The 15,875-nt window shown below is 27.5% G+C and overlaps 1 protein-coding gene across 1 annotated transcript; it reads right to left on the bottom strand.

The window, feature by feature from the left end:
- Window positions 1-31: 31 nt before the first annotated feature.
- LOC126743881 (cytochrome P450 6k1-like) lies at window positions 32-14,336 on the bottom strand. The gene is made up of 5 exons (XM_050451133.1): window positions 14,248-14,336; window positions 2,526-3,393; window positions 2,256-2,474; window positions 287-538; window positions 32-235 (listed from the first exon to the last, which is right to left on the bottom strand). The coding sequence occupies exons 2-5, from the start codon at window positions 3,391-3,393 to the stop codon at window positions 63-65; spliced, it is 1,512 nt and encodes a 503-aa protein (XP_050307090.1). The 5' UTR covers window positions 14,248-14,336; the 3' UTR covers window positions 32-62.
- Between the last annotated feature and the right edge of the window lie 1,539 nt (window positions 14,337-15,875).

Raw genomic sequence — 15,875 nt, 5'->3', positions numbered from 1 at the left:
TTTCTACCTCTATAAAAATAATTTACGCATGTGACTTAACAACACTCACTGGATTTATTCAACTAAACCTTACAGAATTTTTTCACCCTTAAACGTAATCCGTTCACCGGGGTCATAAAGGGCGATTTCGGGTTTAGCACCAAAGGGACCGGAGTTAAATCGCACCGTTCCACCTGGAAGCTTCTTAGGAAATGCACCAGACCCACTTTGGCACAAATTTGACCGAATCGGTCACCTAAAATAAAAATAAATCGTTTTTCTAACTCGGAACTAATGAGTCACTCACCAATGCAGTTCCTTGGTCCTAATCCGAAAGGCATATAGACACAAGAGTTGTACAATTGCTTATAGCCATCTCTGAACCTTTCTGGTTCGAATAACTCTGGATCTTTATAGTAGGCGGGATCGAAATGGATGCCATCCAGAGGGATCAGCACTGGAGTCCCTTTTTCGATTTTAAATCCAGTTTGTTCGATGACGTAGTCTTCTTTGCAGTTTCTGTTTAGGAAAGGGCCGAAAGGGTAACGTCTTAGGGTTTCTGGAACGAAGGATTTGAATGTTTATTTGTGAGGGTAGTTCGAATTCTCCAAATAAATAGCTTCGGTTTTCAGATTGTTTTATGGTTCGATTATCTTGAAAAATGTTTTTTTTTTTTTTGAGAAGTTTTTGGTAAAAGTTTTCGAACCTATGATTCTGATTATTAGCATTTTTTCATGAAAATGATGGTTTTTGAGATATTGATCTTTCAAGGTTTAAAAATCAAATATCTCAAAAAATATTGGTTTACGAGAAAAATTATAAAAAGGTTTTTTGTAGAAAAATTCAAAGGCTATAATTTTGTTTTTTAGTATTTTTTCCATATTATAAATAGTTTTTGAGATATTGATGTTTTAAAATTTAAAAACCGTTTATATCAAAAAATATCGGTTTATAAGAAAAATTGTAATAAAATTTTTTGTAGAAAATCTTTAACTCTATAATTTTGCTTTTAAGTATTTTTTCCATATTGTGAATAGTTTTTGAGATATGGATCTTTTAATATTTTAAACTCAATTATTTCAAAAAATAATAATTTGTGAGAAAAATTGTAAAGAGCTTTTTTGCAGAAAATCTTAAAGCCTATAATTTTGATTCCTAGTATTTTTTCCATATTGTAAATAGTTTTTGAGATATTGGTGTTTTAAAATTTAAAAACCAATTTTCTCAAAAAGTATCGGTTTATAAGAAAAATTAAAATAAGATTTTTTGTAGAAAATTGTTAACTCTATAATTTTGTTCTTAAGTATTTTTCCACATTGTGAGTAGTTTTTGAGATATGGACCTTTTAATATTTTAAACTCAATTATTTCAAAAAATAATCATTTGTAAGAAAAATTGTAAAGAGCTTTTTTGCAGAAAATCTTAAAGCCTATAATTTTGATTCCTAGTATTTTTTTCCATATTATAAATAATTTTTGAGATATTGGTGTTTAAAAATTTAAAAACCAATTTTCTCAAAAAGTATCGGTTTATAAGAAAAATTATAATAAGATTTTTTGTAGAAAATTGTTAACTCTATAATTTTGTTCTCAAGTATTTTTTCCATATTGTGAATAGTTTTTGAGATATGGACCTTTTAATATTTTAAACTCAATTATCTCAAAAAATAATAATTTGTGAGAAAAATTATAAAAACTTTTTTGCAGAAAATCTTAAAGTTCAAATCCAATTTTCTATTATTTCAAAAATTATCGATTTATAAAAAAAATTATAATAGGATTTTTTGTAGAAAATCTCTAACTCTATAATTTTGTTTTTGAGTATATTTTCCATATTGTAAGTAGTTTTTGAGATATGGACCTTTTAATATTTTAATCTCAATTATCTCAAAAAATAAAAATTTTAGAGAAAAATTATAGAAAGCTTTTTTGTAGAAAATTTTAAAACCAATCATTTTGTTTTTAAGTACTTTTTTTATATTGTAAATAGTTTTTGAGATAACGGCCTTTTAAAATTTAAAACTTAATTATCTCAAAAAATATCGGTTTATAAGGAAAATTATAATAAGATTTTTTGTAGAAAATCTTTAACTCTATAATTTTGTATCCAAGTATATTTTCCATATTGTAAATAGTTTTTAAGATATTGGGCCTTTTAAACTCTAAAAATCGATTACCTCAAAAAATATTAATATTTGAAAATATATAAATTCGCTTACATATTGCTTAACATTAATGGTGCTACTAATAAAATTGCCAAAATTTGAATCAACCTACCAGCAATTACCATATCTAAATATTGCATCTGTTGGATCTTATCAAACGACATGGGTGTACTGCAATCATCCCCAAACAACTCAAATATCTCCTGCCTCAACTTCTCTTGACAATCTGGCCTCAAACTCAACTCGTACAATGTGAAACCAAGTAGGTTGCTAGTAGTCTCAAATCCGGCTATGAAGAACGTTATGGCTTGTGCCACCATACAAGTTGTATCTGGAAATAGTGAGTTTTATTATCCATAAACTCGACTAATCAAGCGCTTACCGAAATTCCCTTTTTTCGTATCTTCTTGGAAAGCATCTCTGACACTGATCAACAGATCAACGAAATCGTTCCTCTTTATGCCACTTTTTTCCCTCACCGAGAGAGTTTCCAGAAAAACGTCCCTCAAATACCGTGTGTCCATCAGTTTGAGCTTCAACAGGGTCACAAACTTTGGCACAAAAAAGTACGAAAACAAACAAAACGATCGGTACAGATCGAGCTCGAATAGTTTAATGCAAACTTTCCGGAATTCACTGGCTTCTTTTTCCACAAACGAATTATTATCTATCCCGAAAAAACACTTAGCTACCAGATCCGTCATGTACCTGCCAGCGACATCCTTGATTTCCAGGATTTCGTTATCATGCCTCCCCAAATATTTGACCATTTCCTGTGACGTTTCGGTCATAAAGGGGTACATGTTCCTTAACTTTCCAGACGTGAAGATGCTACTCAGTTTGTTCCTTATGTTCCTCCAGTCCGGATTCCTGATTATGAACAAACTATTCCCTGTCATATCGTCGGCATCCTTGTCGCAAGCAAAAGTCCGATCCTCGAAATTGCTAAAATCCCTTATGGTGATTTGCTTAATGATTTCTGGACTTCGAAGGACCAAATAGGGTTTGCCGCAAATGTAAATCCCGAAATACGGATCTGTGTATTTCTTGTATAGGTCTCCAAGGTGTTTTCCGATTTGTCTTTTGCCGCTGAATACCTCCCACAGGCTACCTGCCAGGAATACCGGTTTTTCATAAGGGATTCCCCGGTTCTCCCAGTAGCTGTGGATTTTTTTGAAGTAAATGTAGCTGATTGCTAGCAGCAGGACCAGGAAAATTAGGGTGGCCCAGTTGACGATTAGATACCACATCTAGTAAGTGAAAGAATAAGTTATGAGGAATTGATGCTTATTTACTCAAAAACTATTTAAGTACCAGTTTTCTTTAAAATGTGTGGTTTTTGAGTTACTGGTGTTTAAATGTTTCAAAGCTTGTTTTCTTAAGAACTAATTGAGTTAAGAGAAAAATTATTATAAGACTTTTAATAGGAAATTTTTCAATCTACAATTTTGATTAGTAATAAAATTTGTGTAAAATGTGTGGTTGGCGAGTTATAGACGTTTAAAAATTTTAACTATCATTTTTTCAAAAACTGTTAAAATTATAGAAAAATTTATTTAAAATATTTTATAGAAAATTTTTAATTCTACAATTTTTGTTACCACTATATTTTCACTAAACTTAATGGTTTTTGAGTTATTGAACATTTTAAAACTAATTTTCTCAAAAACTATTCAAGTTACAAGAAAATTTATTATAAAGCTTTTGATAGAGAATTTTTCAATCTATAATTTTAGTTATTAATAAATTTTCTCTAAAATGAGTGGTTGTCGAGTTATGGGCTTTTAAAGATTTCAACACTTATTTTCTCAAAAACCGCTGAAGTTACGCAAAAATGTATAATTAGACTTTTGATAGAAAATTCTATCTACAATTTTTATTGATACTATATTTACCCTAAGTTTAATGGTTTATGAGTTATAGACGTTTAAACATTTTAACACTAATTTTCTCAAGAACCGCTGAAGTTACAAAAAAATTTATAATTAGACTTTTAATAGAAAATTTTCTATTCTACAATTTTTATTAATACTATATTTGCCCTAAGTTTAATGGTTTGTGAGTTATAGGCGTTTAAACATTTGAACACTAATTTTCTCAAAAACTGTTTAAGTTACACGAAATTTATTGGAACACTTTTGATAGAGAATTTTTCAGTCTATAATTTTAGTTATTAATGAAATTTCTGTAAAATGTGTGGTTGTCGAGTTATAGGCGTTTAAACATTTGAACCCCAATTTTCTCAAAAACTGTTTAAGTTACACGAAATTTATTGGAACACTTTTGATAGAAAATTTTTCATTCTACAATTTTTATTGATACTATATTTACCCTAAGTTTAATGGTTTGTGAGTTATAGACGTTTAAACATTTGAACACTAATTTTCTCAAAAACTGTTTAAGTTACACGAAATTTTTTATAAAGCTTTTAATAGAGAATTTTTTAGTCTACAATTTTGGTTATTAATGAAATTTATGTAAAGTGTGTGGTTGTCGAGTTATAGGCGTTTAAACATTTGAATCCTAATTTTCTCAAAAACTGTTTAAGTTACACGAAATTTATTAAAACACTTTTGATAGAAAATTTTTCATTCTACAATTTTTATTGATACTATATTTGCCCTAAGTTTAATGGTTTGTGAGTTATAGGCGTTTAAACATTTGAACACTAATTTTCTCAAAAACTGTTTAAGTTACACGAAATTTTTTATAAAGCTTTTGATAGGGAATTTTTCAGTCTACAATTTCGGTTATTAATGAAATTTCTGTAAAGTGTGTGGTTGTCGAGTTATAGGCGTTTAAACATTTGAACCCCAATTTTCTCAGAAACTGTTTAAGTTACACGAAATTTATTGAAACACTTTTGATAGAAAATTTTTCGTTCTATAATTTTTATTAATACTATATTTGCCCTAAGTTTAATGGTTTGTGAGTTATAGACGTTTAAACATTTTAACACTAATTTTCTCAAAACCCGCTGAAGTTACAAAAAAATTTATAATAAGACTTTTAATAGAATTTTCCATTCTACAATTTTTATATATACTATATTTGCCCTAAGTTAAATAGTTTGTGAGTTATAGGCGTTTAAACATTTGAACACTAATTTTCTCAAAAACTATTCAAGTTACACGAAATTTATTATAAAGCTTTTGATAGAGAATTTTTCGTTTTACAATTTTTATTGATACTATATTTGCTCCAAGTTTAATGGTTTGTGAGTTATAGACGTTTAAACATTTTAACACTAATTTTCTCAAAAACCGCTGAAGTTACAAAAAAAATTATAATTAGACTTTTAATAGAAAATTTTCCATTTTATAATTTTTATTAATACTATATTTGCCCTAAGTTTAATGGTTTGTGAGTTATAGGCGTTTAAACATTTGAACACTAATTTTCTCAAAAACTGTTTAAGTTACACGAAATTTTTTATGAGGCTTTTGATAGGAAATTTTTCAGTCTACAATTTCGGTTATTAATGAAATTTCTGTAAAGTGTGTGGTTGTCGAGTTATAGGCGTTTAAACATTTGAACCCTAATTTTCTCAGAAACTGTTTAAGTTACACGAAATTTATTGGAATACTTTTCATAGAAAATTTTTCATTCTACAATTTTTATTGATACTATATTTGCTCCAAGTTTAATGGTTTGTGAGTTATAGACGTTTAAACATTTTAACGCTAATTTTCTCAAAAACCGCTGAAGTTACAAAAAAATTTATAATTAGACTTTTAATAGAAAATTTTCCATTTTATAATTTTTATTAATACTATATTTACCCTAAGTTTAATCGTTTGTGAGTTATAGGCGTTTAAACATTTGAACACTAATTTTCTCAAAAACTGTTTAAGTTACACGAAATTTTTTTATAAAGCTTTTGATAGGGAATTTTTCAGTCTACAATTTTGGTTATTAATGAAATTTCTGTAAAGTGTGTGGTTGTCGAGTTATAGGCGTTTAAACATTTGAACCCTAATTTTCTCAGAAACTGTTTAAGTTACACGAAATTTATTGAAACACTTTTGATAGAAAATTTTTCATTCTACAATTTTTATTGATAATATATTTACCCTAAGTTTAATGGTTTGTGAGTTATAGACGTTTAAACATTTTAACACTAATTTTCTCAAAAACCGCTGAAGTTACAAAAAAATTTATAATAAGACTTTTAATAGAAAATTTTCCATTCTACAATTTTTATTAATACTATATTTGCCCTAAGTTTAATCGTTTGTGAGTTATAGGCGTTTAAACATTTGAACACTAATTTTCTCAAAAACTGTTTAAGTTACACGAAATTTTTTTATAAAGCTTTTGATAGGGAATTTTTCAGTCTACAATTTTGGTTATTAATGAAATTTCTGTAAAGTGTGTGGTTGTCGAGTTATAGGCGTTTAAACATTTGAACCCTAATTTTCTCAGAAACTGTTTAAGTTACACGAAATTTATTGGAACACTTTTGATAGAAAATTTTTCATTCTACAATTTTTATTGATAATATATTTACCCTAAGTTTAATGGTTTGTGAGTTATAGACGTTTAAACATTTTAACACTAATTTTCTCCAAAACCGTTGAAGTTACAAAAAAATTTATAATAAGACTTTTAATAGAAAATTTTCCATTCTACAATTTTTATTAATACTATAATTGCCCTAAGTTTAATGGTTTGTAAGTTATAGGTTAATGGTTTGTGAGTTATAGACGTTTAAACATTTGAACACTAATTTTCTCAAAAACCGCTGAAGTTACAAAAAAATTTATAATAAGACTTTTAATAGAAAATTTTCCATTCTACAATTTTTATTAATACTATATTTGCCCTAAGTTTAATCGTTTGTGAGTTATAGGCGTTTAAACATTTGAACACTAATTTTCTCAAAAACTGTTTAAGTTACACGAAATTTTTTATAAAGCTTTTGATAAGGAATTTTTCAGTCTACAATTTTAGTTATTAATGAAATTTCTGTAAAGTGTGTGGTTGTCGAGTTATAGGCGTTTAAACATTTAAATTGTTAAATAAACCCTAATTTTCTCAGAAACGGTTAAGTTACACGAAATTTATTGGAACACTTTTGATAGAAAATTTTTCATTCTACAATTTTTATTGATAATATATTTACCCTAAGTTTAATGGTTTGTGAGTTATAGACGTTTAAACATTTTAACACTAATTTTCTCCAAAACCGTTGAAGTTACAAAAAAATTTATAATAAGACTTTTAATAGAAAATTTTCCATTCTACAATTTTTATTGATACTATATTTGCCCTAAGTTTAATCGTTTGTGAGTTATAGGCGTTTAAATATTTGAACACTAATTTTCTCAAAAACTGTTTAAGTTACACGAAATTTCTAATAAAGCTTTTAATAGGAAATTTTTCATTCTATAATTTTGGTTATTAATAAAATTTCTCTAAAATCTATTGTTTTCGAGTTATAGGCGTTTAAACATTTCAAGAGTTATTTTCTCAAGAACTAGTTAATTTAAGAGAAAAATTATAATTAAACTTTTGATAGGAAATCTTTCACTCTATAATTTTTGTCACTACTATATTTTATTTAAACTCAATGGTTTTTGACTTATACACGTTTAAATACTTTAACGATAGTTTTCTCAATAACTATTCAAGTTACAAGAAAATTGAATATAAAACTTTTGATAGAAAATCTTTCAGTCTACACTTTTTGTTACTACTATATTTTCCTTAAACCTAATGGTTTTTGAGATATAGGCGTTTAAAAATTTCAACCCTCATTTTCTCGAAAACTATTTAAGTTACAAAAAATTTATGATAAGACTTTTGATAGAAAATCTTTCACTCTATAATTTTCGTTACTACTATACTATCGCTAAACTTGACTGTTTTTGAGTTATAAACTCATTTCTCATGAACTATTCGTTGTAAAAAAAATTACAATTAAACTTTTGAAAGAAAATCGTCCATTCTACAAGTTTTGTTACTACTATATTTTCCCTAAACCTGATGGTGTTTAAGTTATAGCGGTTTAAACATATAATAATTAATTCAATCTCTCAAAAAATATAATTTACGAAAAAACCTTATAATAAGGTCATTAAAATTTCCACAAATTAGAAAAAAGTACTAACGTTTAAATTGACGAAAACATCATAAAACCTTTATTATCAATAACAAATAATTATCATTGCAATTTACAGAAAAATTGCTCATTAGATTTAAAAAAAAACGTATTTAAAGTAAGGGTACAAATGTTTAAACAAATTTGCATAATTTAACTAATACCGTTCTTCCTATAAATTGCCTTATTATATAGTTTTTTTTAAAGTAACATCAGGGTCAAACGCATTATTTTGATTGGATCTTTAAAGGTGCCGAAAGTTAGGTTAACGGACACACATAACGAGGATCACACTAAAATCAAATAAACCAGCCCACATAATCCACACAAAACTCGATTATTATTCGCAATTTACGAAACTTAACTTCGGTACCACCATTTTACATTAAAAATAATAACAAACGACTCTAATGATACGTGGTACCACCACCGGCACCAGGAGTAATAAACCCGATGACCGGCAGAATACTGACCCAAGAAGTGTATCAAGTTTTTTTTTATACGTGTGGACTCCTTCGAAAATTAAACTCTTGAAGAACTGCCTGCGTTAACAATTTGACAGTCGAGACACGTCTAGGGGTACCACGAGTGCATGATTGTCATGAATAAGAATTATGGTTACCGAGGGTTTTTGGGGTTTAATGTGATACTTGTCCATCTTTTGTAGCTTAATATGCGACAATTTAAGATTCATATTCGTAAAAAGTATTATAGTTATGAGAAAATGTATAGGGAGATTTTTGGTTGCAAATTTTCCAAACAAAAATTTTTGTTCTTATAAATTTTCTCATAAAATTAATAAGTTTTAAGTTATGGACGTTTAAATTTTAGTATAGTTATAAAAAAAAATTAAATGTTTTTGATGGGAAATCTTATAATTTGCAGTACTATGAAAATTTTCTTACAATTTGTTGTTTGACTATATGCGAAGTGAGTTATTTCAAAAATTAACTTATTTCTTATATTTTTGACAAAAAATATCTTTAAGGATTTTTTCTAGAGAATCTAAAAACTAATAATTTTTTATTCTTAAAATTTTTGCGTAGGATTAATATTTAATGAATGATGTTTTTCGGGTATAATTAGACACATTATGGGAAAAAAACACTATTTCTAGGCGATCCAAACACTATTTAGAAAATAAAACGATGATGTAGAAAAAGGTAGAAAAATCGAATTATCGTTGTGTTCTAAAAGTCTCAGGTTTTTTTATATCATTGATTTTGTGTTATTTTCAGGATTTTCAAAAAATTATGCCTTTTGACATCTTTAAATTTTTTCAGCATATTTTTCACGTTTTTTTTTTACATTTGTATTTAGTCTCTAATGTATCCTGAATCTAAAAAAATCAATATCAAGTACAAATAATACCGAAATAATTCATTTTGAGCTCAAAAAGTTAATACAAGTAGCAAAAAAAAGTATGAAAGGTAACTTTAACTTGACGCAAAAAAAAACTAAAATCTATCAAGATGTTCAGGTAGTTTTAAAAACATCTCCAGTTAATACTCTTTTCAATGATATACGATGTGTAACACAAAGCCGACTTACTTGCCACAATTCATGACTTTAAAGGAAAATAAAGTAAAATAAAATATTTTTTAAATTTTATGTATTTATTTCAAAATTACAAATTTTATTGAAACTGCGCTCCCCTGGTTCTTATACATGCACTACATCGCCGTCGCATTTCTACTGTCATAAGGCGAAGTCGCGTCTCTTCTCTGACGGTTAGAAAAGCGGCATTGGTTCTTTGATTTAAGTGGTCTAGATTGTCAATTTCCACCTCGTACACGAGTTCTTTCGCACGTCCCCATACGTAAAAATCGAGAGGGGTTGAATCAGGGGATCTTGGAGGCCATGCGATGGGACCTGCTCTTCCGATCCACGAATTGGGAAAAGTATTGTCCAGAAATTCTCTAACGGCGACCCGATAGTGTGCAGGACACCCGTTATTCTGGAAGACTGGAGCCCGTCTTCATTAAATATAGGTATATCAGCCAATAATTGTGGGAGATCATTTTATAAAAAATGTAAGTAATTGTCCCCGTTGAGGTTTCTAGGCAAGTAGTGTGGACCGATGAGGTGTCTCCCAATCACACCTGCCCAAACATTAACACTGAATATTGTTTGGAAAGACTTGACAAGACTAAAATCCCCGCACGTGTAAATGTTGATTCATCTGTCCATAAGATACTTTTTTAAAAGTGTCCATTTTCAACGTCTGCGTGAAGCAAAAAGCGGCAAAATTGTACCCGTCGCTCATAGTCGGCTTGTAGAAGACCTAGAATAGAGTTTCACGATGCCATTAAAAATTGCGGAATTAAGTTGTTGATGTAGTATGAAATTACCTTGCACTGGGGTGTAATGGAAAGGATGCCTTCCTTCTGCCTTGACAACTGACCACGCTTTCCATGTAGAAATGTTCAGATCTGTAGCTACTTTCCTTGTACTAGTGGTGGGATCCTCATCGAATGCGCGAATTACGTTTTCATCTACAGCAACATCATACTGCCTCCGATTGATCCTCGGTTCTTGAAAATTTAGATTGCCTGTTTCCCTTAATCGACGAAAAGTGTTAGCAAAAGTGTTGTGATTGTGGGGTATAGCTCCTCATAAATTAATTAATTAATAAAAGAGAAGCACAAAGCTTCTCGCGTATTACTATTGGCTTTTCCATAAGCAAAGACATTATCGGCGTATTCTTCGGTAGTGTATGCAGCAATTTTGGCGATAATGATACGAAAATAAGGAAAGTAACAACAACAGTAACAACAGTATTAACAATAACAATAACAATAACAACTACAGAAACGATACAATATTAAATTAACGACTTGGGTACGTAAGAAAGCTAAAAAGTTACTCCAACAATATGTAGCACATATTGTTGTTATCACAACAACAATCCCATAGCACGATCTCCTCGTTTGACCATTCAAAGAATCGATGCCGCTTTTCAAACTATCAGAAAAGAGATGCGGCTTCGTCTTACGACAGTGGAAATGCGACGGCGACGTAGGGCATGTATTAGAGCCAGGGGAGCGCAGTTTTAATAAAATTTGTAATTTTGAAATAAATACCACATAAAATTAAAAAAATATTTTTTTTTTACTTTATTGTCCTTTAAAGTCATGAATTGTGGCAAGTTAGTCGGCTTTGTGTTACACATTGAAAAGAGTACTTATTAACTGGAGATGTTTTTAAAACTACCTGAACATCTTGATAGATTTTAGTTTTTTTTTTGCGTCAAGTTAAAGTTACCTTTCATAACTTTTTTTGCTACTTGTATTAACTTTTTGAGGTCAAAACGAATTATTTCGGTATTATTTGTACTTGATATTGATTTTTTTAGATCCAGGATATATTACAAACTAAATACAAATGTAAAAAAAAACGTGAAAAGTATGTTGAAAAAATTTAAAGATGTCAAAAGGCATAATTTTTTGAAAATCCTGAAAATAACACAAAATCAATGATGTACTGTATATTTTTGACAAAAAAGTCCTTAAAGGTTCTTTTGTAAAATTGGAAATCAAAAAGCTATTTTTTTTATTCTTAAAATTTTTGCATAGGTTGAATATTTAATGCAAATTTAAGCAAAATTGCATGACCTAACCTCAAATTTTTCAATTTTCTTAAAAACTCTTAACTTAAAAAATGACCCTAGAAAAAAAGTTATTTTCTATAAATCTGGCAAAAAAATTATAAGATTTTTGATACGAAATTCTTCACTTTACAATTTTGATTTTCACGATTTTTTCGTAGAATTTGGAGTTTTCGAGTTATAATCGTTTAAATAATTTAAAATTAATTTTCTTAAGACGTGTTAAAGTTACAACAAAATTTATTTAAATTTTTAATAGGAAATTTGGTTACTACAATATTTTTCATTCATTTTTTAAAAATCTTTTATAGGTACAAAAATTTTTAATTGGTACGACATTTTTATTAAAATTTGCAGTTTTTGAATTATAACCGCTTAAATAATTTAAAATTAAAGTTCTCAAAATCAGTTATATCTACAGAAAATTTAGATTAAAAAGATTTTTGATAGAAAATTCTTTATTCTATCATTTTGGTTTCTACGATATTTTTCATAAAATTTAAATCTCGTGTTCTCAAAAACTGTTACATCTATAGAAAAATGTATGGGTAGGGCACCTTCGAATCTACAATTTTTGTAATTATACAAGTTATGAACGTATAAGAAAAATTCAAAATCAATATACTCTTAAGCGCTTATATAACGATCTGAAATAACGATCGCATATAAAATTATTAATTAATTCCTTAAAAATACATTAAAATTTTCCTCTAATGCTGCATTATTTTGCAATTAAAAATATTATTTCTTAATCTACTATTTATAGAAAAGAACCGCTGTTAGCCGGAATGATATATATATGTATATATAAATAATTAATCACCCTAAGAAAATTGCATGACCTAATAAACGTATATTTTAATTTCCTATCAGAAAGGTCCTATAAGTTTTTTCTCCAAAATATATCCAGGGTGAATTATTTCAAAAATAAATTTTATTTCTTAAATATTTCACCCTGTATTTTTTTGACAAAAAAATATTTACGAGCAAACTTGTAGAAAATTAAAAAAACAATTTTTTTTCATTCTAGAAATTTTTTCGTATCACTAATATTATATTAATGTTAATATAATATTAACTTAAATAATTATGTTATTATATTAATAATAACTCCTTAAAAAATGATTCTAGGAAAATTTTACAAGAGACGAAATAAACGTATTTTTAAATTTCCTATCAGAAAGGTCCTATAAATTTTTTCTCCAAAATATATCCAGGGTGAATTATTTCAAAAATAAATTATATTTCTTAAATATTTCACCCTGTATTTTTTTGACAAAAAATGTTTATAAGCAAACATGTAGAAAACAAAAAATCAATTTTTTTTCATTCTAGAAATTTTTTCGTATCACTAATATTTAATGAGTAATCAGAAAAAAAGAAATTTGCTTGACCTAACCTCAAATTATTAATTTCCTCAATAACTCCCTAAAAAATAATTCTAGGAAAATTTTACAAGAAACAAAATAAACGTATTTTTTAATTTCCTATCAGAAAGGTCCTATAAATTTTCTCTCCAAAATATATCCAGGGTGAATTATTTCAAAAATAAATTATATTTCTTAAATATTTCACCCTGTATTTTTTTGACAAAAAAATGTTTATAAGCAAACTTGTAGAAAATAACAATTTTCTTTCATTTTAGAATTTTTTTCGTATTAATAATTTTTAATGAGTTATGACAAAAAAGAAAATTATATATATCTATACAGGGTGTCCCAGAAAAGAGTATCAAGGAGTGGCGCAGAGGTACAGCATCCCTCGGGAATATATGATCCTTTTTTTAATGAAAAATGCCTTTAAATTTATTGGACTTTTTTCCCTTTTTAAAGCAATTTACTCGTTTTCATGTTAGTTAGGCCCAAGTTTTAACTAAATATTTAAATAAAAAATCAGGCATTATTTACCATAATTATAGAAAATTAACTAAGAAGGTGAAAATACTGAAAAATCACAACAAAATCATAACTCCTAAACAAAACAAAAAAGATACGGTGTGATTCGGATTTCTCGAGGAGTGCTCTACCTCTGCGCCACCCCTTGACACTCTTTTCTGGGACACCCTGTATATATAACTTCTACTTCTTAATCACTTCTACCAGAAATCAAATATAATCAAGTTGATCGCATTAATTAACTGGTTAGCTATAACATTTCACTAAAAATGTCAGCATTCCCTTTGGTGAAATACATGTCAGGATATAAAGAGTTGAAAATCGTTTAAAATAAAAAAATAAAATTGCGCTACATTTTATGTCAAAGTAAAAAAAACGATGGTTTTCAACGGCTCATATTCCGAATCCGTTTGCTCAAACTATAGCGTGTGACCAATACATATTGTATACAATCTAAAAACGTTAAAATATATAGAAAAAAAAAATATATATAGCGCACCTTCAATAAAATATTATTCAACACCTCTTCTTACCGACGCGAAACTTTCACTAATAACCAAATTCTGAAAACTAAAGCGCAAACCGTCAACAAATTAAATATGCAACTTTTTCCAATAATCATTATTATTAGAACTCTTAAATAAAAATGGTAATTGGGGCACTTAATTAATTAATAATAATTGACATAATAAATAATGGAAAACGGAAGCGGGTTTTAAGTTTACCTGTACCGAGGTTTTTTTTTTCAAAGTCCTTAATATGTAAATAATATCAATAGGATTCAAATGTTATTCTTCTTACCTTATTTTTACGACGGAAATCTGAATTTGAAAAATTAGGATGTCGAGCAAGACGAGAATGAATTGAAATGGGCGTTTTATCATTACGCTTGAACGTTTTTTAATGTCCCTTACTTGGGATATTTTAATATTTATCGATGTTTTTCTGTATTTACTTTGCAAGCCCTTTATACGTAAAAATTTAGAAATGTTATCTAAGGTTTTTATTGTATTCATTCTTCGAAGTACTTAACAGCAAAAAATTTTATTACTGTACAATTAGGTATCGTCTTTATTACCTTCTGAATATAAGTAATTAAAAAAATATATTTTAGTGCTAGGCACTCAAATGAATTTTTGACTAATCATTGTAATATAATTGAGGCACTTAACTAATTTTTCATTTATTCTATATAGTGAGTCTTTGACAAGAAGTATTTTATTGCAGAATTATTGATCATTTCTAAGCATTAAAAAAATATTAAATTTACTTATTTTTTTCATTTGCTACTTACTTAGATAAATTTTCGATCATTTCTAAGCACTTAAAAAAAATTATAATGTAGTTATTCTTCTGTACTTAGTTTAATTTTTAGTACATTTAATACACTATTTTTTAAATTTATTCTAAAGGAACTCTTTAACTTTTAATATTTTACTGCAGCGTTTTTGAAAATGTTTAAATATTTAAAAAATATTAAGAATGTAATTACTATCTACTTATTGGCACTTTAATTTAATTAATTTTTAATACCTTGTAGGCATTTTTTTTTAATTTATTATATAATTTAAATTTTAGTTAAAACTAAATTAAAATGTACATATTTTGTTCCTTCTAGACTTAATTTATTTTAGACTTTAACTTTTATCTTTTTATAGTAATTTCTAATATATTAATTTGTGAATATTTAGGAAGTATTCAGAATGTTATCATTTTCTTCTTGTCACTTAAAATAATGCTTAATATCTTCTATGTATTTAACTATATTTTTTTATTTATTCTACAGTGACTCTTTGACTTTAAATATTAATTGAATGACCTAACCTCGAACTTTCATTTTCATTAATAACTCCTTAAAAATGATCCTAGAAAAAGTTCATAGGAGACTAAAATAACGTATGTTTTAATTTTCTATCAGAAAGGTTCTATAAGTTTTTTCTCCAAAATATATCCAGGGTGAGTTATTTTAAAAATAAATTTTATTTCTTAAATATTTCACCCTGTATTTTTTTTTGACAAAAAAAATTGAAAATTTAAAAACAATTTTTTTTCATTTTAGATTTTTTTTCGTATAAATGATTTTTAATGAGTTATGGCAAAAAAGAAAATTGGCACCTAACCTCAAAT

The sequence above is a fragment of the Anthonomus grandis genome, chromosome 13 (assembly GCF_022605725.1).
Source record: "Anthonomus grandis grandis chromosome 13, icAntGran1.3, whole genome shotgun sequence".
Lineage (NCBI taxonomy): Eukaryota > Metazoa > Arthropoda > Insecta > Coleoptera > Curculionidae > Anthonomus > Anthonomus grandis.
Note: the sequence above shows the minus strand (reverse complement) of the source record. Positions and strands in the feature narration are given on the sequence as shown.

Bases quoted from the DNA above. Each gene is read 5' to 3' on its own strand.
- LOC126743881 (XM_050451133.1), bottom strand. From the start codon at position 3,393: ATGTGGTATCTAATCGTCAACTGGGCCACCCTAATTTTCCTGGTCCTG. The intron at 2,475-2,525 runs GTAAGCGCTTGA...CACTATTTCCAG, and splicing joins TACGAAAAAAGGGAATTTCG to ATACAACTTGTATGGTGGCA. The intron at 539-2,255 runs GTAGGTTGATTC...CCTTCGTTCCAG, and splicing joins TTTAGATATGGTAATTGCTG to AAACCCTAAGACGTTACCCT.